This window comes from Phyllostomus hastatus, unplaced genomic scaffold (genome assembly GCF_019186645.2).
Source record: "Phyllostomus hastatus isolate PE091 unplaced genomic scaffold, TTU_PhHast_1.1 phas_scaffold_501, whole genome shotgun sequence".
NCBI lineage: Eukaryota > Metazoa > Chordata > Mammalia > Chiroptera > Phyllostomidae > Phyllostomus > Phyllostomus hastatus.
Genome location: NW_025334033.1, coordinates 635,732 through 658,520, shown reverse-complemented (window position 1 = coordinate 658,520; position 22,789 = coordinate 635,732). Strand labels below are relative to the sequence as shown.

At 44.8% G+C, this 22,789-nt stretch overlaps 2 protein-coding genes across 2 annotated transcripts; one reads left to right on the top strand and one right to left on the bottom strand.

Moving 5' to 3' along the window:
• Nucleotides 1-1,511: 1,511 nt before the first annotated feature.
• Nucleotides 1,512-1,973, bottom strand: RNASE13 (ribonuclease A family member 13 (inactive)). The gene has a single exon (XM_045823365.1). It carries the CDS (start codon nucleotides 1,971-1,973, stop codon nucleotides 1,512-1,514), a length of 462 nt encoding a protein of 153 aa, XP_045679321.1.
• Nucleotides 1,974-9,600: 7,627 nt separating this feature from the next.
• On the top strand, nucleotides 9,601-10,858 carry LOC123808595 (ribonuclease 7-like). The gene is made up of 2 exons (XM_045823364.1): nucleotides 9,601-9,728; nucleotides 10,238-10,858. The coding sequence occupies exon 2, from the start codon at nucleotides 10,277-10,279 to the stop codon at nucleotides 10,745-10,747; it is 471 nt and encodes a 156-aa protein (XP_045679320.1). The 5' UTR covers nucleotides 9,601-9,728; nucleotides 10,238-10,276; the 3' UTR covers nucleotides 10,748-10,858.
• Nucleotides 10,859-22,789: the final 11,931 nt, after the last annotated feature.

Genomic DNA, 22,789 nt, shown 5'->3' with positions numbered 1-22,789 from the left:
TCTTTTGCTCTACTTATCCTGATACCTCCAAATCAAAAGTTAGTCTTCTCCTCAGGGCTGAGGAATATATTTGGAGATAAGCAATGAACCAGATGTGAAGGTAAAAGTATTTGCTATTTGCATTCACACACACACTACTGGTATTCACCCCATGTAGACACACCTGCCAAAGGGGAGTAGCAATTTCTAATTTGATGGAGAATGACCCAGATACCATCAACCAGACCCCTGTCCCTCCACCTTCCTCATCTATTGCAATCCAGGTTTTTTTGTGGGGAGAAATAAAAGCCAACTGGGGTGGGTTAAGGATCAACTTAGCCTGATTCATTACAAGTTTGTTCTAGAGCTAGGGGAAGGGAGAATTCATTTTCAACACTCAGCTGGAAGTGAATGTTACCCCACTGCACCTCCATCATGGTTCACGTGGAAGAGAAGATCCCATACAGCTAAGGGTAGCCCAGGAAGATGGTGAGTGGTCTCCAGAACTTTGACAGTAGGAGTTCTAGTGCACTAAGGAAAAAGGAATGAAATCAGAACTGAGTCCAATGTGGTTTTTTTATCCTTTTATTTTTAAATGATTATAGATTTACAGGAAGATGCAAAAATAGTACTGAGAGGTTCCATGTACTCTTCAATTTTGTCCAATGGTTACATCTTACATAATTCAGATGTGGCCTTGAAACCTTCTGCAACTACAGCCAGGCTCACCTCAACCATCTTATCAGCAGCAGATCCCAGAGTTTGGGGATCATCAGGAGGAACTTTGGGAAGGAACAGGATGCAGGAATGTCTAGGGAGATAGATCAGGGAAAGTGACGTGAAACTTTACAGTGAACCAAGGTGAGAATTGTGGAAAAGAGGTTGGAGAAGACGGTGAGTAACGGAGGCTGGGAAGGTTAGGGAGAGACACTGCTCCATGATGAAAGGAGGGAGGAAAGAACATGTTATGTGAAGAACATGATTTCACAGATAGTAACAGACAGGGAACTGAGGGGAAGTGAGGCTAAAATGAACCTAAAGGTCTCAGGAAGGTCCCTATTGCTAGAGATACCTATAGTGTGGGCGAATGAGTGGAGGGAATCATAGGGAAATGAGGAAGACTGAAAAGAGAAAGGTGTCGGGGATGGGGAGTTGAAATATTGAACTGGGTGCCTGTTGCCATGGTGTGAGCTGAGGCTCTGGGCCTCCATCCAGGATTCAGTATCTGGCCCAGTGGATGGACAGTCACTGCCAACTGGATACAGTCAGCTTCTTGGGTGGGAAGAACTGTCTGTGGGAGACGGAAGATGATGGGGGAGGGGGAAGGTAAACAAGTTAGAAAGAGCCTAGAAGACAGTTATGACTTTGACATGTGACATTTTTTCCTACTTTACTGGTATCTTGGGAGGGAATCCTGCTTACCTTCAAAACCAGGGAGGAAACCTTGTACCAGGGATCAGAGTTTTGGAAATGAGGACAGGCTGCTCTGTGATAGGCAGTAGGGAGTGGTTCTCAATGAAAACCTCCTTTCCCTAGTAGAGGCCAATGATACCTATTGGTTCAGCATCATACTTCCGGGAACAGAGCAGGTAGAGCCTTTGGTTGGTCAGGGTGCCATTGTAGCGGCAGCTGGTGGGTGGCTGCTTGGTAACCAAAGAGCAGATTGTGAGGGGGAAGGAGTCCTGGGTGAGTGTACAGTATTCATTGTAATTCTCACAGAAGTTCTCACAGTACTTGCACAACTTCTGAATTTCTGTCCCCGGGACATGTATCACATAATGGTTCTTTGGGCAATACAAGCTTTTCTTTTTGCCCCGAACATAGGCCATCAGACCATTACAGTAGCCCTGAAAACCTGGTGGGTAGTTAAGCCTGGGATAGTCAATGTGTAAGTCGTAGAATTCCTTGATGGCAAACTGCAGACGGATGTCCACGACCAAAGTTGGCTCTAGAACAAGCTGCAGGAACAGGAGCCAGGCCATAGCTGGTGTCATTCTTCCTGCTGGTAGAGTTAAGGTGGTTGGAGGCAGAGGTGGGCCTAGAGTAGCTGTCCGCCTCTTCCCTAAGCCTCCAGCATTCTCCCAACCTTCCCTGTGTGCCTTCCCTTATACCTGAAGAGCAGGACTGTACCTCAGAGGTCATCTAGCCATAGACCTCATGCCCCAGAGAGGGGACACACTTAACCACCATCATCCAGCTAATCAGTCACCTTCAGCCATTTCCCCCTTCCCTAGGTCCACCTACAGTCCCAGCCTCACCCAGTTCATGAGCTATAACACTTACAGAATAAGAGATCCAACTGGTCCCTTGGTGAGCAACTCTCCATGATTATCCCTGGGCCTGGACAACCCTTCTGGTAAAAAGATACAGAGGCAGTAGAAGGAACAGGCTGAGCTATGATTCTCTGATTGCTCTGGAGGAAGGAAAGGAGCTGGAAGATGAGCAGGGCAGCAGGCAGGGTTTCTTCTCTCCTGAGGCTGAGGGCAGCCCAAAGGTGAGAAGAGGCTGGAAAGGTTTCTGGATAAATACCAGTCTGGGAGGATGGAATGTCCCCTGAGTTTGAGAAGCCTCTGTGCTGAGGGGGTTGGATGGGTGGGAGGAAAGAGACATTACAGTCTGGTTTCCTCCTTTCTGGTGTCATAGGGACACTTAGTTCCAGCCTCCTAGCAAGAAGTCTCTAAGTTCTTGGGCTTTCTTTGATGTCCATAAGCCCTGCTCCTGCAGAAGGTGAGAAGAAAATTAGTCTCATGTTTCTGAGGAACAAAGGGCTCCTTATTCCCAACCCTTAGAGAACAGAGCGTCTGCCACTGCCTCATCCCATGCACAAGAGCCCACGCACATGCAAGAGCCTCCCACCAGAATGATGCACAGAGAATCAAAGGCATTTGTGTAGACCCCCCACAGTCCCCATCATCAACCTCACAACAATTGCAATGACACAATCACACCACCCCCTCCCCAATAACCTCAGGCCCTTTTAGAGTCAGTGCACATGTGGACATTTTTGCTTGCTGGCCCTGAAGCCTCAAACTTGTCAGTAGGTTGGATTAGACAGCATATCTTGGACTGAGGTGGTGTAGGCCACGTGAGTCCAGCAGGTCAGATTCCTGCTACTGTTTGTCATGTTGGCAAAGGGCTGGGCTCCTAACTCCTCATTTCATCGACACCTGCCCCTTCATCAGAAGCAAAGTGCCTGCCAGCCACAGCCCTTGACTTCCACAGGCCCCTCAGCCTGGTCTCCCTGAAGGATATGAGCCAGGTCTTGGGCTTCCTCTCAGGAGATCAGGGAGTCAGACCACAGAAACTTGAGTGCTCCAAGGCCAATGTGTAGTTCAGTAGGAGGTACAGAGACATACTGGTGTTCCTCATTCATAGCTCCCCTAACTTGCTCTTTCTGACAGCACAAATGAGAATACAAAACTGAATCCCTTTCCATAACTTGCTTCTCCTCCTTGTTGTCTATCTCAGCTTCCTCAGTTGTACAAGAAATATGAGACTGATCCTAGACCCCTTCTTCTCCCAAACTGCACCTGGGGGGAGGCTTTTGAGTAAAACACCAGAAATTGAATCCTACTCTGTTGTTTACAGGCTGTGCACCACCAATCTGAGTTTACTAAAACACTGTAAACTTCAGTTTCTTTATGTGTTAATGAGGATGATATTTTATACCTTGTAGCAATATTAGGATTCATTAAGATGTATATCAAGAGCTTTTAGCCCAGGGTCTGGCACATATTGAGTATTCAAAATGACCATGAGTCCATCGGTCATGAAGCCCTAGAAATCTTATCTAAACTTTTCCTAAACCCCTCTCTTCCATTTCTACTTCTTCCCCTGCTGGGTCTCTTGTGTCTCCTGAACACCACACACACTGCAACTCTGGTAAGGCTCTACCCCTCATAGGACATACAACTTCCCATGACCTGGCCCTTGCTATGTCTCCAACTGCATCTCCATGCCTTCCTGCTTCCCCCAGGGTGCCTCACCCCACCTCCATGTCCTTGTTCATGTCATCTCCTCCTCCTGCTCTTGCCCCCATGAATTCCACTGAGCTGGCTCATAGGAAGACACATCCCAGAAATCCTGTATGAGAAGCCTCTACTCCGAAGACCTCTCCAGAGAAGTGTGCACAGCCAAACAAGTAAGGGAAAATCCCACACAGACAGGTGGCCCATCTGTGTCCTTCAGGCTGGTGTACAAGCCAACACTGATTGGGAGACCATGCATGGAGGTACTGGCGTCTGGCTGACTCAAGTCTTTGTTTGAGGAAGCTTACTATACTGTGTGGTCCCCACATCAAGGCATGCCATCCCTTCCCTTTTTGCTCAAGGATGCAACTTGGTCTTCCTCTTTCTTCATATAGTACCCAACCACCACTACTCACCTCTGTACACACAATTACAGAAATGGAACAGCACACTACAGAGGAAAGAGTTCAGGACTTGATATTAGATAACCTACTGAGTTTCTATTTCCTCTTCTATAAAATGGGATTAACACCTTTCTTACCTCTTGAGGCTATAAGATAGAATGACATGGTCTGCATGAGAGTGCCTTTTAACAATTAAACAATATTTAAATGGATAACTGGGTGGTCTCCTAGGTTCCATACCAACTCACATTTTTCCCCAACTCACTGAACATTTATTTACAAAGCCTCTTTCATTCCCCAAATGGGCCAAGTGACCTGCCACCTTCTCTACTCTTCCAATCTAGAGCTCCATCGAACACCTGACTTAAAATTCATCTTTACAAAGCTTTCTATTATTAGCTGTACCCCATGTTGATTACTCCAAAATATTTTTTAAGTAATTGTAAAATATATGAAATGCACTATGACAAATTTAGGGGGAAATATAAAGGTCAATATGACAGATCCAGTCCAAATTAGGTTTACAATTCAAAAGGAAAGACACATATGAGTATATGTTACAAAGGTATGAGCCACAGAGCCAGAAAAAGCACTGAATGTGTGATGGGCCTTTGGTTTTCAAACTGCCGTCCTAATAGTCTGGTTTTTAAAATCCTATCCTAGAGGATTGATTCATAGACCACTTCTTCCATTCTGACACCCTTGTCATGGTCTCATCTGCTCCCTAAGTCTGAGATTTGTGGAACTGTTACCCCATTACACTGGACTTTACATACTCAAGAATTATCCTAGAAATGAATTAACTAAGTTTTAGAGATGTTCAGCAGCTGGCTCAAGGTCACAAGTCTAGTTTGGTGGTTCTTAACAGAAAACAATTTGGTCATATCAGAGACATTTTGGGTTGTCACAACTGGGAGGTGCTACTGGCATCTAGTGGGTAGAGGCCAGGGATGCTGCTCAACATCCAATATTGCACAAGACAGCTCCACAACAGAGAAGCATCCAAACTGAAATGTAAATAGTGCCGAGATTGAGAATCCTGGCCCAATGGGACAATCAGATTTCACAACAAGTGCAGACTTATTTGTTAGATTTTGCTTGTAATGGTATTGGTTTTTCCACCAGCAAAAGGAGTACTGATAGTTCACCATTGAAATAATTTTGTTATTTTTCTTATAAAGGCAACCCTATGCATGTACCCAACTACATATTCTCTCTCCCCCCACCTCCCCAAGGGTATACATTTCTAGAAGAGCTGACTAGAGTGGCAGGTGCAGTGATGATTGTCTATGACTGAGGGGAACCCCCAAGACTTTTTGCAAAGTGAGCTCACCTCAGTCTCAGTGGTATCCCTTTTTGCCCCATCCAGCTAAAATTGCTCGAACAGTATACTATGTCACAGACTGTTCCTGGGTTGTCCTCAAACCCAAAGGATTGCTTCAGTCATCTCAACTTCTTGTCATAGCTACAGGTCAACCTCAGGGTTGATATCTAGGAGCTGCATTGTCAGTTCCTTAGTCTGCTAACCAATGCTATGGATTGGTCGTGATCCCATCTGGAACTGCGATCACTCAGGGGCAGAGTGAAGGCCTTCTAACCCAGAAGCTGAATCAGTTAAGGTCATTTATCTGCAAGGCATTATACTGTGTCCTGTGGGAGGTACAAAAGAAATGTAACAGATGGTCCTTGTCTTCCGGGAATTGACAGTCTAAATTGGAGGAAAATAAAAACTCCATATTAAGAAATAACCAACAATTCAAGGCAGAAAATTATACATCTTAAAGACAGTAAGTATAGGAATTTAGGAATGAGAAAGATCTCTCTGAATTGGGAGAATCAGAGCAACTTTTGAAGGGTTATCCTGGAAACTTGGGGGTGGGCCTCAAGGAACAGTTAAGCGGAGATAAAGAGAATTATGAAAGGTATATTTGAAAAAAGAAAACCAGCCTGGCTAGGGTTGAGGCACTCAGTGGAAGAAAAGTCAGAGATAAAGTTGGAAAGGCAGGTTTGTGAAATTGTAGCAGACCTTAAATATCAGGCTAAGGAATTTAAATTTTATTCTGTAGATAAATGGAGAGCTGGCAATGGCTTCTCATGAGGGAGGTCTCAAGCCCAGGTCAGGTTCCCCTCTCTTACATCCTGGATTGACTAAACACGCTGGCCTGGAAGCCAAGGATTCCAACCTCCTGTCAGTTCTGCCTCCTCCAGACCCACAGCTGTTCCAGAAAAGGTCATGAGAATTCAAAGACCCAAAGCAAGTTCCACATCTAACCCCAACTTGCTGTTTGTTTCACTTTACCCATTTACGCAAATGAGCCCATTACCCTTATTTTACTCTAGGAACAACAAAATTGGGATAACAGAACTCAGATCTGCTCCTTCTTGGAGGAAAACTCTCATGAGCTTTCCACTGGTATCCAGAGGCTGTGTAGAAATCTGGAAGGAGACAGGCTGGGCTCTGAAGGGAGGGCACCTATCCAGGCCCAGCCCTCCTCTCTCCCAGCCCCCCTTACCCCCTCTCAGCACAGGCTAGAGGAAGCAGCAGCTGTTGTCCTGTGGGAAAGACAGGCAGAGGTCCACCTGGCACTGCTGGGGTTTTCACAACACCCGCCCCGGTGACTATTTAAGCACACGCGCACACCCACATGCACCAGTGGTCTGGGGAGAAGTTGGGCCAAGAGTGGTGACTGTGGTGATCAAAGAGAAGGAGGCTGGGGAACTAGCTACCTCATGTCCCTGGACACAGACTGCTCCGGTGAGGGGCTTTCTTCTCTCCCACCATTTTGTCTTCTGTCCTCTAAATTGTCTCTTCTTCCTCCTGCCAGACTCGCTGACCAGCCCTTGGCTTGGTGCCTGACTTATTTTGTTCTCCCTAACCTTGTCTCCCCATCCCTCCATCTTTTCCTCTTGCCACATACATAAAGTGAGGGAAAAATGGCAAAATTATCTTACTAAGTCCAAAGTGAAGCCAATCTTAGAAGCTGGATAGTTTAGGCAAATAAATAAAATCACCTGCCTTATCCAAATAATTGAGTCAAGGTAAGGATTTTGACTTGAATTGTGAAGACGGTAGGTTCAAGTCCTCAAATTTCTTGTGCTAACCTAAACCTTTACTCTCTCTTCCCTCTGACCTGACACAGTAGGGCTGTGTTTACTTTACTTTCACATAGTTCTAAGACGGCCTTCTGGAGAATCTGGCATAATGGAGTCGAAGAGCAAACTAGGTTAATTATAATGACAGGGAAACACAAGAGAAGAGGGCAGTGCAAGTCCTGGTTTGGAAACATCTCACTCTAGAATAATAAGCAGTGAGAAGGAGTCTCGGCACGGAATTCAAATGAGCGCTTGGTCTCCCACCCCCTCCTGTAACGAAGGCCTCCAGCCCAGGGATGCACTGGCCTGTGCTGCTCTGCATTCTATCCACAGTCTGCTTTAAACCATGGATTTTATCTCCACACATTTGCATTTCTACAGCAGCAGAGGCATAATTCTCTATGCAAAAGTTCAACTGCAGAGATTCAGACACCTTAACAAAGCAGCGAAAAGCTGTCCCCACAGCCAAGGCCTCAGGGAGGGTGAACCAGAGAGGCCAGAGGCCTGTGTGAGCTTGCTCCTGGTTCTCTGTTGCCATCTAGTGGTGTTTCCAATCTCTAACACCACGTTTTCTTCCCAAGATCATCCTGACCCACAGCTGCACTCCCCGTCTTCTATAATGATGTCCCCCCCTGGCCTCGAAAGAAACACCCAAATCCTAACTTCTGAACCAGAACACAAACTTTATTTTCCAGGTGGTTTACATGGCCTCTCTGTGGTTACAGTCCACATAACAGCCAGGGGATCTCTAAACTCCTCTGCTTAGAACTCTCCCAGGGCTCTTCACTGTGCCCAGAGCAGAAGTCTCAGTCCTAACGTTCTCTAAGGCTTGCCACGATTTGGCCTCTGGTCCCTCTCCCATGCCACCATTCTCCTGCTCCAGCCACACTAGACCTGACTATCCTCCCAGGCATACCCATCTGCTTTAGGGCCTTTGCAGTGCTGTTCTCCTTAGCTGAAGCATTGTTCCCCAGGTGAGCCCAAGTTCACTCTCATACCTTCAAGTCTTTGTCCCAGAATCACCTACTTCAATGATCCTATTTAAAAATCACTGCCAACTTCCATCCTGTTCTTCCTTAGCAATGATCACTTTGAGCAAAGTTCAGTACATATTGTTACTTTCCCTCAATGGAATGTAAGCGCCACAGAGGTAGGGATTTTTGTTTCTTTTGCTCACTAATACATTCCACGCACCTTGGCATATAATAGGGACTGAATAGACCATATGCATGAACCTGAACTCAGTATTCTGTGATCACCTGCTACTTCCAGGTGAATCCTGAAAGCACAAAAACCGTTCATCTTAGTTTTCCAGGCCTCCCAACCATGCAGAGCAATGCTTCTCTGCCTCACAGTCCAGTTCTCATGAGTGCTTTATGCTAAGCTCCCACAATCCCCTAGAGCAGCAGTTACCCACGTTTTCCACAGAGATGTCACTATGGCCAGGAACAGGACATAAAAGGTAAAGGAAGGCCTAAGGCACCACCACCAACAGCATTTTAAGGTAAATAATGTTTTAGTTTTACAAATTTTAATAAAGTAGGGAGAGGGAAGGTGAAGGGTGAGAGGCATTGGGTGCCTTCTTCAGGTAAAGCCAGGTGGCCTTGCTTACCACCTGGAAGTGAAGGGCCCAGAGGAATAAGTCACTGTGGCATCACTGAGTTGGGATGGTGCTGGGCATCCTGACTGACAATTAATCCACTTCCCTGTCATCTTCGTCTCCTCAAAAAGATAAGCAGCAAATCCTGATGACAGGAAACCATATAAAGTTAATTTAGGGGCTATTCTAGCTGTATCTCAGGTCAAAAAAAAAGAGCAATTCTTATCACCCCAGCGATTGGTTGTTCCCAGAATTATGGACCAGAGGTGTATATAGAAGGAGCTAAATGACAACTCTCCCTGAAATTCATTTTGGGTTGACACCTGGGTCAGGTGCTTTATTAGACTCTTTAAAACCATGTGGCCAGGGGCCAAATGTAGTATGAGTGTGAGGATTTAAGCTTCCTCATTGCCAAACAAGTTTAGGCAGGTACACTAGCTCCATAGGTATCGACTTATTTGGCACAGGTAGGTGGAGAGGCATGCACCTGATTCATTTCCTGATCCAGGAAAGCTCCCCAGACCGCCCCCTAACAGAAGCACCATAGCCCAGGCCAGCTCTTAAGGAGTCAGGTGGTGAGAAGAAGCCCTCAGAGAGCTGAGGCCCAGTGGTGGGAGGTGCATCCTAGGCCACTGAGCAGCAGCAGCAGCAGCAGCAGTGGCAGCGAGAAGCCCCAGTGAAGAGGTGAGACCGGCAACGGGATATGGGTGAGGAGACTGAATAGAGAAGGGATGGGTTCTGGCAAGATTAGAGTACACTCCAGTGAGAAATAAAATGGACAAAGGAGGGACTCGATGTGAAGGGGATAGGGACACACACAGAGGAAAGAGAAAAGTGATGGCAGGAGAGGAGACAGAAAATGGGGATGTAGAGGAGATGGGGACAGGTCATGGAAGGGATGAGACACAGAGAAAGGGACAGAGACATAGAGACACAGAGAGGATGGGACTTGAGAGAAAGGAACTAGAACAAAGAGTATGAGGCAAGAAGAGCAGAAAGAAGGAAGATAAGGATACAAGCGGTGGGTGGTGGGTATGTAGGGTTAGGGGCTGGGGTCACAGTAGGTGTGGCACAACAGAGAGGGAGGGATGAGACCCAGGGTGAGGAAAGGGAAGGAGATGTTGGTTAACTAGAAAGAACGGGGATAGGGAAGCTCATTTCTCAATTACATACCACTTGCTCTCTGTCCCCAGTGATCCCAGGCCTCCATTCTGACTGTTCCCGCAAGAGAGATGGCACCAGCCAGAGCGAGGTTCTGCCCTCTGCTGCTGCTCCTGCTGCTGGGGCTGTGGGTGGCTGAGGTCCCAGTCAGCGCCAAACCCAAACACATGACCTCAGCTCAATGGTTTGACACCCAGCACGTGCAGCCCAGCCCCCGGGAATGCAAAATGGCAATGGGCAACATCAACAAGTACACAAAACACTGCAAGAGCCTCAACACCTTCCTGCATGAATCCTTCTCCAGTGTGGCTGCCACCTGCCAGACCCCTACCACAGCCTGCAAGAATGGACATAAAAATTGCCACCAGAGCAAAGGGCCTGTGTTTTTGACCAAATGTGAGCTCACCTCAGGGAAGTACCCAGACTGCAGGTACAAAGAGAAGAAACTGCATGCTCCTTACATTATAGCCTGTGACCCTCCCCAGCAAGGGGACTCTGGAAAATTCCACCTGGTTCCTGTGCACTTGGACAGAGTCTTTTAGGTTTCCAGCCTTCTTCACTCTTGGGCTGGGGTTTAATTTCCTCTCCAGACCTCTGCGTGCTCCTCCTCCCATGCCCAGAAGGTTCTCTTCCCTTCATTTCTTGGAGCCCTTTCCAGCTCAGGCGTTTTTAAGATTTTATTTATTTATTTTTAGAGATAGGGAAGGGAGGGAGGGAAGGGAAGGAAAGAGGGATAGAAACATCAATGTATGGTTGCCTCTTGCATGCCTCCTGCTAGGAACTGGACTGCAACCCAGGCTTGTGCCCTGCCTGGGAATCAAACTGGCAACCTTATGGTTCACAGGCCCTCACTCAATCCACTGAGCTATACCATCCAGGCTAGTTCAGGCTTTTCTGAGAAGTTGAAGAACAGCTGAGGTCTATGCTTTGATAGGCTAAGCTCCGGAAGAGATAGTCTTTTACTTTTTATTGCTGTTTTCCTAGGAACTTATACCTAAGAGGGGCTGAGCAAACTCAGGGGTGGAGGTTCCCTGATCCATGCCTTGTTCATCTTTCCCCTGCCCCATGTTATGGCAGCATGACAACAGGAGTAAATCGATGTAAGAGGGGTGTATGGGGTTGATGGACAGAGCTAGAAATCTTGCCTAGCTCTGATGTGGCAGTGAAGTGGCCTCTTTGCAAAGAAGTACCACTTCATAGCATTTCATGCTTTTCATGGTATAGCCACATGAGACCTTTGTGATAGAGACTTGATGACTTGCCTTCGTTAGGGATGAGGAAACTGAGATTTCAGACATCTTAATTAATTAAAGAACTGTGAAATTGGTTAATAGCAGCACCTGGACTTGAACCTAAGACTCCTCCCTCTACATACAGTGCACTTTCTAGCTTACCACTGGGCAAAAATATGGGAGTGAGACCTCTGCAGGGACAAGAGGAGAACTTGAGAAGAGTTCACCCATGAGGAAATGTACCCTGAGAGCTCTGAAGAGCCAGTTACTCTGGGTTGACTTCAATAAAGGTCATTACTTCTCTAGCCAAGAGACTATTTATGTGGTGCTTCAGGGATCTTCATTATTTCTCTCTCTGCCTCTCTAACTGTCCTCCCCCTTCTCCAGCCACTGTTTTTCCAACCTGGGCCCTGGGCCTGTCTCTGGCTAGATCCCCTCGGCCTGAAGGCATACAGCAAGGGGAGTATCCCAGCTTCAGCTTTCTGCTTCAGGTCACATTTCCCTTGACCTAGAGGGACTTCCGTGGCCCAGAGCCTACTTGTCACAAACAGGCTGATGGGAGCTGCCAGAGCTTCCTTCCTCCTGATAATCATCTCTCCTGCTTCAGTGCTTCCTTGGCTCTCCACTCTGGCAGTCAGCCCGGGCAGTTGGGGTTGAGATGTAGAAATGCCACCTCTCTTTCCCCCTGGTCTGCAGATACCATTTCTCCCTCCCTGCTGAGCAGAGATGAAGAAGTTATGGTTTTATGTTGCCTGGAGCTGATAGCCTCTCCCACATTGCCTGCAGCTCTGACTCTTACCAGCCCATCTCTCTCCCTTTATCTCAGTCCCAGACAAATAGCACAAGGCCTATATCTGCCCTCCTTCAGCATCCAGCTGGGAAGTTTGTCCTAACAATTCCAGTGCTCCTTTGCCTCTTACTAAAGTTAGAGGAAGCTTTGGAGCCAGACAGAATTGGGTGTAAATTTGAGCTCAGAGAGTCACGGCCATGTGACCTGGAACCAACTACTGAACCTGTCTGCAGCTGTGTTTCCACATAGAAAAATGGGAGTAATACCACCTACCCAGCAGGATTCCTGGAGACTTAGAAATGACATTTACGAAGCCTTGAGACATTTAGTCAGCCTCAGGCACTGCTAGGCACTCGGCAACAATAACTACTAGTAGCCATGGTAGTAGTAATAGAAATATCCCTGCCCAGTCATATCCACCTTAGGGAAACATGCAGACCAAGACAAATACTGCACTCAATTCTCCTTGAGGGCTTTCTTCTGCTGGTACAATGTTCATGAGTCAGCTAGAGGACAAGACTGCAGGCAGAGTCCTGTTAGGTGGGCTGGGTGGATTGAGATGATAAAGAGAGAAGGTGGGGAAGGGATGATCAAAAAAAAAAAAAGGAGAGAAGAAAAGAACACTGAATAATTCAAGCAGAGAGTGGGGCCAATAAGTTGGTAAGTCTTGAAAGTAGAGATGCACTAACTACATCACAGAGGATTGAAAAAAGAGGTACATGAAACATATATTGTGGCCAAATGGCTGAATATAAAATCTGTATATCCTATGGTTACTACCCTATACATTTAACATTCCAAATAGATTTTCAACTAGGGTACAAGATATTTGAGAGTGGCTGATGTTTTCTTCACTTTCTTCTTTTTTCACAACTTTTCATATATTCTTTATTGATGATGTCATGGTTTTGAAGACATCCTCCTCACAAAATTTTGAATTTGTTAAAATTATGCCTTTCATGCATCCTCTCAAAATGAGAAGAATTTCCAAATAAGACATATAATTTTTTAAAGACTTTATTTTCTAGAGAGTGGGGAAGAGAGGGACAGAAACATCAACTGGTTGTCTCTCGCATGCTCCCAACTGGGAACATGGCTTGCAATCCAGACGTGTTGCCTGATCAAGAATCAAACTGGCCACCTTTCAGTTCACAGGGCTGGCACTCAACCCACTGAGTCACACCAGCCAGGGCCCAAAGGGGACTTTTTCATGAAAGACTCTTGACCCAAACAGTATTAAATAACTAAAAACTAAACATAATTAAAAAGTAATCTGTGGTGACAAAGATAAAAAGTACCTTGGGAAGGGGTAAAAGGTAAGCTAGATATGGTCTTCCTTGGTCTGGATATATATACTTTGTGAAAACTCATTGAGCTGTACACTTAAGATTTGTGTACTCACTGTATGTAAATTATACCTCAATAAAAAAATCCTCCTAAAAAGTATGGTTCTTAAGGATTATTTTATTTGACATTATAAGTGCTAACAGCAATTAATTCTACAAAAATGATATGATTGAATTATAGACAGAATTATTATTATGATCTAACTTTTATTATTCTGCCTTGTACTATTTGTTAAATTAAATAGTACTTGTGTGGTTGAGTACTGGCCTGTGAACCAAAGGGTCATCAGTTCAATTCCCATTCAGGGCACATGCCTGGGTTGTGGGCCAGGTCCCCAGTAGGGGGAGTGCAAGAGGCAACCACATATTGATGTTTCTCTCCTTCTCTTTCTCCCTCCCTTCCCCTCTCTAAAAAATAAATAAAATCTTTAAAAATTTATACTTGTATTATTTATTCAATTGTTATAAATACTTTTGGATCAAAAAGTATCTAAGATTCTTTCTAAAGTTATCCAGCCAATACACTCTCTTCTATTATTTATATTGTCAACTAATTTTCCTAATTTTTAAACATATTCCTAATTTTTAACTAAGTAAAAATTCTTAATAATAATTGTTTTGTGCCCAGTGTAAGATTTCATAATCATTAATTCATTACAGCATTTTTCTTAAAATAATATACATTTATACTTCCACTGAGTGGTAGAATTTCAACATTTTTAAAAGTTTATAAGAAAAATTTCACTACAAGTTTCACCTAGAATGCTCTAGCCACTATTTGACAGTGACTATTCAGATATTAATAATAAATTGAAATGACTTGCCTTTTTCTCATTATCGGATGCTTTAATTAATTAGGTTTGACAGTCACCCATTCCTTCACATGATCTTGATCACAGCCAAGTTTAGGAATGCCAGGAATAATGTTGAAATAGGCATTTGGGTACTCAGCTTCCAAAGGTCAAAGCCGAGGTCCAAAATAAATAATGGATTTGAGCCAAACACCAGCACTGGCTGAACCTGATGCATTACTATCAGTAAACTGAAAAATAGGAAGAGGAGACTGATTAGTTGTTGAGACTTTCTGTTGCTGGAGGTGGGAGCTTAAAAAGGGAAGAAGGTATCTAGGGAAGTATTGCCCGACCGTGTGTAGCAAGCTTTAAAGAATTATTTCATTATAATGAAATCCAGTTTTAAAAAAAATTAGCCCTGGCTGATGTGGCCCAGTGGATTGGGTGCCGGCCTGCAAACTGGAAGGTTGCCAGTCTGGTTTCTGGTCAGGAGGTATGCCCGAGTTGCAGGCTGGGTCCCCAGCTGGAGGTGAGCAAGAGGCAACCAATCCACATCTCTTACATATTGATGTTCTTCTCCCTTTCTTTCTCCCTCTCTTCCTCTCTCTCTAGAAAATAAATTTTTTAAAAAATATTTTTTTAAAAACTAAGACCTGGAGCTAGAATTGTTGGTGACAAGAATGGCACCAGTTGTTAGACCGGTGGAGTCAGACCAGACCTTGGGTCAGCAACCTCGGTACTTCAGTTCTGGCTAGGGAAGAATTCAGAGCCAAGACTCAAACTGTAAGAGGAAATTTATTTAGAAAGAAAACCACATAGTTAGAAGTGAGTGGTAGAAGAAATGGGCTCAAGAAACAAGTTATGGAGGCAAAAGTAGGGCCCCTGGAGCCTAGGAGAAAGAGAGAGGCAAGGAAAATGTGCCTGGGGGTAATGGGGTAGGAAAAGGTGGGCCTGCTCCCTAGACAGAGCTACACTGGGTCCTCCGGCATGAGGGTATTTATCTGGAGGTCTCAGGGGAGGATCCCAATAGAATATTCATCAGTTTTTCAGGTGTGCCCTCTCAGGGTCATGGTGTCTACTGATTGGGTGATGCCAGAGCAGAAAGTCATTAGTTAAAACAGCTGGTCCTGATGTCATCTGTGGTATTGCTTGCCTAGTTTTACTGCTTTTCTGGGCCTGGAGTTGAAACACAACTGAAGTCTAAAATGTATTTGATGCAGGTCAGAACCTCATTGTCCTGGGGGCTTAATGCTTAAGGGCTATTCTCTGGCCCACTTGTTTTTTTCCCCTGTACAGGGGTCTAACCTGCATGACTAGCAACATACCAGTGGAGGAAAGTTCAGAGGAGTGTCCAAACCACATGACCAGTGACATGAAAGGTCAGGGATTCTAAACCTCATGATCAGCAATATTCTAGGGGAGGAAAGGTTACCCTGGGGGCAAGGACCTTGTTTTTCCAGTTTTGCTCATTGCTGGGCACCTTAGGGCTTTCTGCCCTGGCAGCCTTCTCTACCCAGCCCATCTTCCTTGCTCTGCTCATGTTTATCTAACTGCCTACCACACAATGAGTTAGCTTTCCTAGGAGTGGGACTGAGATAGATTAGGTAGGACACTTTTCTACTTGACACTGGTTCCCGCAAAGTCTCCACACTCTGAAGTAAATGAACCATAGACACTATGAAGAGGAACAACTGAGTCAATGTGAATGAGAAGGGTCCTGACCTTAAGGGCAGGATGTAGGAAGAGGAAATGCCCTTGAAATCAGAACCCTTCTCACACTGATTCATTTAGCCCCCTTCATGGTGTCTATGGCTCTAGGGAATGACCCTAGAGCTATGGCCGCAGAAAACATACCAGTAGCAGCAATATCCAAGAAGCCTTCTCTTTAAGAGAGCTTTAGCCCATTTTATCATATTTCTCCAATGTTCCCACACAACTGGGCCTCCAAAAGAGCTTCGAAGACTTCAAACCCTTACTCTTCTAAAGTCCTCCTCCAACCCTCATTTCACCATGCAGAGGTAGGTAGAGCAATTAAAGCTCTTACCAGGATGTTTACCTGTGCAGGACTCCAAAGCCAGTAAGCTTGGGAGAATCCATGAAGTCACAGGGACATGAGAAAATATTGCCAATAAGGCTTTGTAGGAGGTCCACAGTTCACAAGAGGAGAGGTAAGGGAAGATGTTTATCCATAATGGAGATACTATAATGGAAAGTCCTCTTGACTTAGGGAGGTGGGAATGTCCTCATCTATATAAAGGTAACCTACTTCATAGGAATATATTGTAGATTAAGTGTGACTATATATAAAGCATTTAGCACAGTGGCAGGCATGTAGGAAAAGTTTGAGAGGTGTTATCATTTATATTTATTACTGTAGTGTCAAGTGTTGAGTGGCAGACCCTGTGAGGGATGGAGCAAGACTGACTTCTATGACAGAACAAAAAAATTTAAACAAAGAAGACAAACTCTTCCTCACTTCCCTTGCCAAAAAATTCCTAGCCAAGAGTAGATAAAGTAAGGTTCAAGGTCAGACAAAAAAAAGTTGTAAATTATAATTTGTAAAGAAAAAAAAGCAAGCTGAATATTTCAGAATACTCTATCATACAGTCTTATTTTATGTAAAAATAACGCTTTACTTCCTCTCCTCAAAAAATAGTTTTAGTAAAATTAAGAGAGATTTATCTTGTGGTTTTGTATACTCTGGACACACATCAGCATTCAGCCTAGGGCAGGAGTACACTCACCTTAATGAGGCTTTCTGTTTCTTTCTTTCTTTTTTTAAGAGTTATTTATTTATTTATTTTTAGAGAGGGAATGGAAGGAGAAAGAGAGAGAGAGAAACATCAATGTGCGGTTGCTGGGTGTCATGGCCTGCAACCCAGGCATGTACCCTGACTGGGAACCGAACCTGCAACACTTTGGTTCGCAGCCCGTGCTCAATCCACTGAGCTATGCCAGCCAGGACTTTCCTTTTCTTTTTTAATTTTACTTTTTTAAAAAATTCTCACCCAAGGATATATTTATTGATTTTTAAAGAGAGAGGAAGGGGGAGAGAGAGAAAGAAATATCAATGTGAGAGAGAAACATCCATCAGTTGCCTCCCTTACATACCCCAACTGGGGACTAAACCCTCAAACCAGGTATCTGCCCTGAATGAGGATCAAATCTACAATCTTTTGGTGTACAAGATGATGCTCCAACCAACTGAGTCACCTGGACAGGGTGATGAGGTTTTTTCTTAACTTTCTCTCCATGGGTGTGTCTCTCACCAGTATTTCTCTTCAAGAATCAAGTGAAAAAAATAAGTTAATCATGAGGCCAAGGCAGTAGGAAGCTACTTCACATGAGTGTGTGTGTTTGTGTGTGTGTGTGTGTGTGTGTGTGTGTGAGAGAGAGAGAGAGAGAGAGAATAGACACTGAACTTCTGGTCAAGATGGAGGCATTGGTAGACACACTTCATCTCCTCACACAACCACAAAAAGAATTACAACTAAATCTCAAAACAAATAACAGAAAATCAAACTATATAGAAGTCCAACAACCAAGGATTAAAAGAAGCCACAATCATGCAGATGGGTGCCTTTTAAAGAAGTCAAAGCAGCTCTACTGAATACACAGAAACAAACACAAGGAGGCTGCCAAATTAAGGAGACAAAGAAATATGGCCCAAATGAAAGAACAGAACAAAACCCTAGAAAAAGAACTGAATGAAATGGAGGTAGCCAACCTACCAGATGCAGAGTTCAAAACACTGGTGATCAAGATGCTCAAAGAATTCATTGAGTATGGCAACAACATAAAGAAAGAAATGAAAGTTACACTGAGTGAAATAAAGAAAAATCTACAGGGAACCAACAGGGAAAGGGAGGAAGCCAGGATTCAAATCAACAATTTGGAACATAAGGAAGAAATACACAGTCAACCGGGACAAAAAGAAGAAACAAGAATTAAAAAACAAAAATACACAAGGATAGTATAATAAGACTCTGGGACATCTCCAAACATCCCAACATCCAAATCATAGGGATGTCAGAAGGAGAAGAGGAAGAACAAGAAATTGAAAATATAATGAAAGAAAACTTCCATAATTTGGTGAAGGAAATAGACATGCAAGTCCAAGGAACACAGACAGTTCCAAACAAGTTGGACCCAAAGAGAACCACACTAAGACGCATCATAATTCAAATGCCAATAGTTAAAGATAAAGAGAGAATCTTAAAAGCAGCAAGAAAAAAAGTGGAGAGTTATCTACAAAGGAGTTCCCATAATTTTTCAAAAGAAACTTTACAGGCAAGAAGGGACTGACAAGAAGTATTCAAAGTGCTGAAAAGCAAGGACCTACAAACAAGATTATCTAGCAAAGCTATCGTTTAGAATGGAAGGGCAAAGTGCTTCCCAGATATGGTAAAGTTAAAGGAGTTCATCATCACCAAGTCCTTATTGTATGAAATGTTAAAGAGACTTATTTAAGAAAAAGGCGATCAAAACCATGAGCATTAAAAAGGCAACAAATTCACAACTGTCAAAAACTGAATCTAAAAAGAAAACAAAAACAAAGCTAAGCAAACAACCGGAACTGGAACTGAATCACAGGTAAGGAGATCATTTGGACAGTTATCAGCTGGGAGAAGGAAGGGGAAGAGTGGGGGAAAAGGTGCAGGGATTAAAAAACATAATCAGGAAGATGGAGGCATAGGTGGACACACCGTACCTCCACATACAACCAAGATTAGAACAACAACAATTTAGAGGCAGAATAACACTCAGAACTGATAGAGAATTTATCTGAATGGAAGTTAGACAGCCAAGAAGTTGAAGTAGACCCGTTCACCCAGACCAGTAGGAGGGGCGGGGACGAGCAGCAGCTGGGCACAGGTCGCGGCTCATGGAGAGCGAGGAGAACTGGGCACAGAGGGCAACCAGGAGCGCGTGAGCCATCTGTAGGCCATCTGGGGAGCACAGGATTGCAGCGCGTGGACCCTGAGTACGCAAGCGGCAACTGGAGGACCCAGTGAGGCTGCGATTGTGAACCAGGGCAGAGCGCGCAGCCCAGGATCCCAGGGAGGGGACTGGGATCCCAGGAGAGCTGAGCTACGGCCATTGTTCCCTCCCGCCCCCGCCCCCACATATGACGTCACAACCTAGCCACTGGGGTGCCCAGCCCCGGTGAACACCTAAGGCTCAGCCCCTCACTGTAACAGGAGCGACAAGTCTCTAACAGAAAAACAGATCAATGCCCCAGGGCTCATCCTTCTGAGCAACCAAGAGATTGCCAATCTATCAGGTGCACAGTTCAAAACACTGGTGATCAAGAAGCTCACAGAATTGGTTGATTTTGGGTGCAAATTACATGAAGAAATGCAGGTTACCATAAAAGAGATGAAGGAAGATGCACAGAGAACCAATAGGGATGGGAAGGAAACCGGGACTCAAAACAATAGAGTAGACCAAAAGGAAGAAAAAAAAAAACCAAGCAGGAAAGAATGAAGAAATGAGAATTTAAAAAAACGAGGAGAAGCTTAGGAACCTCCAGGAAATCTTTAAACATTCCAACATCCGAATTATAGGGGTACTAGAAGGGGAAGAGGAAAAGCAACAGATTGAGCACGTATTTGAACAAATAATAAAGGAGAACTTCCCCAGTCTGGCTAAGGAAATAGACTTCCAGGAAATCCAGGAAGCTCAGAGAGCCCCAAAGAAGTTGGACCCAAGAAGAAACACACCAAGGCACATCATAATTACATTAGCCAAGGTAAAAAATGAAGGAGAGAATCCTAGAAGCAGCAAGAGATAAGGGGACAGTAACCTACAAAGGAGTTCCCATCAGACTGTCAGCTGATTTCTCAAAAGAGACCTTACAGGCAAGAAGGGGCTGGAAAGAAATATTCCAAGTCATGAAAGACAAGGACCTATATCCCAGATTACTCTATCCAGCAAAGCTTTCATTTAGAATGCAAGGGCAGATAAAGTGCTTCTCAGATAAGGTCAAGTTAAAGGAGTTCATCATCACCAAGCCCTTATTTTATGAAATGTTAAAGGGACGTATCTAAGAAAAGAAGATAAAGAAAAAACATGTATAGTAAAAGGACAGCAAACTCACAATTATTAACAACCACACCTAAAGCAAAACCAAAAGAAACTAAGCAAACAACTAGAACAGGAACAGAACCACAGAAATGGAGATCACATGGAGTGTTAGCAACAGGGTAGTAGGAGGAGGAGAGAGGGGGAAAAGGTACAGAGAATAAGTAGCATAGATTGTAGGTTGAAAATAGATAGGGGGAGAGTAAGAATAGTATGGGAAATGTAGAAGCTAAAGAACTTATAAGTATGACACATGGACATGACTAAAGGGCGGGATGTGGGTGGGAGAGGATGTACAGGGTGGAGGGGAGTGAATGGGGGAAAATGGGACAACTGCAATATCATAATCAATAAAATATATTTTAAAAAACATAATCAGTAGGTACAAAACAGGAGGACTGTTAAAGAAGCCAAAAAAACTTACGTGCATGACCCACGGACATGAACTAAGGCAGGTGATTGCTGGAAGGAAGGGGGGCACAGGGCAGAGGGGGTCAAAGGGGGGAAAAATTCAGACAACTGTAATAATAATCAATAAAATATACTTTAAAAAAAGAAAAGAAAATAGACATAGAGCACATGGAAGAGTGACTGAAACCCTAGTAAATGGTAGCTATGGCTGTTTTTATCACGGTTTTCCTTGTCATCTCTGTAAGATCCAAATGCTGCACGCAGGCTTGTAGTGAGTTAAAGGACACAAAACCCACGTAAGAGACACATGCCTCACCTCTGGTTGGGATGTAGGCTGTATCCTCTCCTTGAGGACGGATCCTACAGTCAGGAGTAAGGGCAGACAGACCACCCACTGAGGCAAGATCATGGAGGTTTGGCTCCCTGAGAAGGCCCCAAAGAGCTACACAGTAAAGAAAAGTGAACCCAGGAACAGAGTGAGGCTTCCCGGAAGGAATGTGGCTACTGAATTTCTTGTGAGAGAGCTGTGAGGCTCAGAGTTCAGAATCCAGTATATCTCATAGCCATGGGCCTTCAGAACCAGGGGCGCCTCTTGAAGGAGAATCACTCTTGGAGAAATTCCCTGTGAAGCTTCTGACAAGGTTCCTATCTCAATGTGAGACCAACCCGCTCCCCTGCCCTGGTTGTTGCCTCATTGCCAAGACCCCAGATCCCAACAAGGAGACCAAGGAGGACATTCAGAGAAGCTAGGGCAAAGTAGCCCTGTTGTTCTCCAGTTAGTCAGGAGCAGGATGCTGCCCTGCAGTCCTCCCATCCTTTTTACCCTCTGGGCTTTGCCAGCCTGAGCTTGCCTCTAAGCTTCCTAAACTTTCATTCTGTTTGCGCTATTCTCTTCTTTTCCCTCTTCTCTCTCTCCCAGGGATATTGCTGTATATATTCAGAAAGTAAGTGGGGAGCTAAATATTCACAAACTTGATCTCATTTTTGAATTAGCATTGCAGTCATGTTTCACAGCCAGAGCTGGTCAAATACAGGGATGTCAGCATAATCCATTGTTAGGGGTGCTCCTTCCAGTTACCTGTCCTGGCCTCACCTGGTCCATCTCATGGAGGTGTGCGCTGTTGGCAGATAGCTGACGATCTTCCGTGCTGTGCCCAGAGAAACAGGATACTATCAGCAGCCACCTGCCTCCTGAAGCCAATGTTATACCATCGTTCAGCTTTTCTCTTTGTGAATTTTACTTCAAGGCTTCCACATCCCAGCTTGGCTCAGCCTTGGAGTTCTTCTCACACCCCATCATAAGTACCTTGTCAGAGCAGCGTAGCTTTCAGCTCATCCGTCACAGTTGGTCCTTGGTCCCACTCTCCTACACAGCCTTGGCCCTCCACTGAGGGACCAGGAACCTAGGCTGGACAACCTCGCACAAAATCCAAGCTGAGGTTTAGAAAATGTATGCCTCATTTCCCTGTTGTCCCTCCTGGTCACTTGTAGTGGCCCTGACCCATCCTGCACTAGCGCAGCTCCTCCAGGACCCCCGTCCCCTGAGCAGTCTGCCTTTCACCAGCAGGAGGCTGTATGCAGGATGAAGTCTGACAGTCACCCTGGGGGTGGCACTTGTAGTTCAAAGACTTCCCCGTGGTGCTTCTGTCCTTCAGGCCAGCAACCCAGACAGACTTTTGGCCTGGGTTGCAGGCCAGGTCCCTAATTGGGGGTGTGCGAGAGAGAACCACACATTGATGTTTCTCTCCTTCTCTTTCTCCCTCCTTTCCCCTCTCTCTAAAAATAAATAAATAAAATCTTTAAATAAAAAAAGAATAGAATTTGGTCACAAGGTGACTGCCAGCCCATAAGGTAACCATTAGTAAATAGGAAAGCAGTGTGGCAGAGAGAGACAACATAACTTTGGAATCAGACTTACCCCATTTTCAGT

What these genes read in the sequence shown, in the direction of transcription:
- RNASE13 (XM_045823365.1), bottom strand. Translation starts at nt 1,973, where the DNA reads ATGACACCAGCTATGGCCTGGCTCCTGTTCCTGCAGCTTGTTCTAGAG.
- LOC123808595 (XM_045823364.1), top strand. Translation starts at nt 10,277, where the DNA reads ATGGCACCAGCCAGAGCGAGGTTCTGCCCTCTGCTGCTGCTCCTGCTG.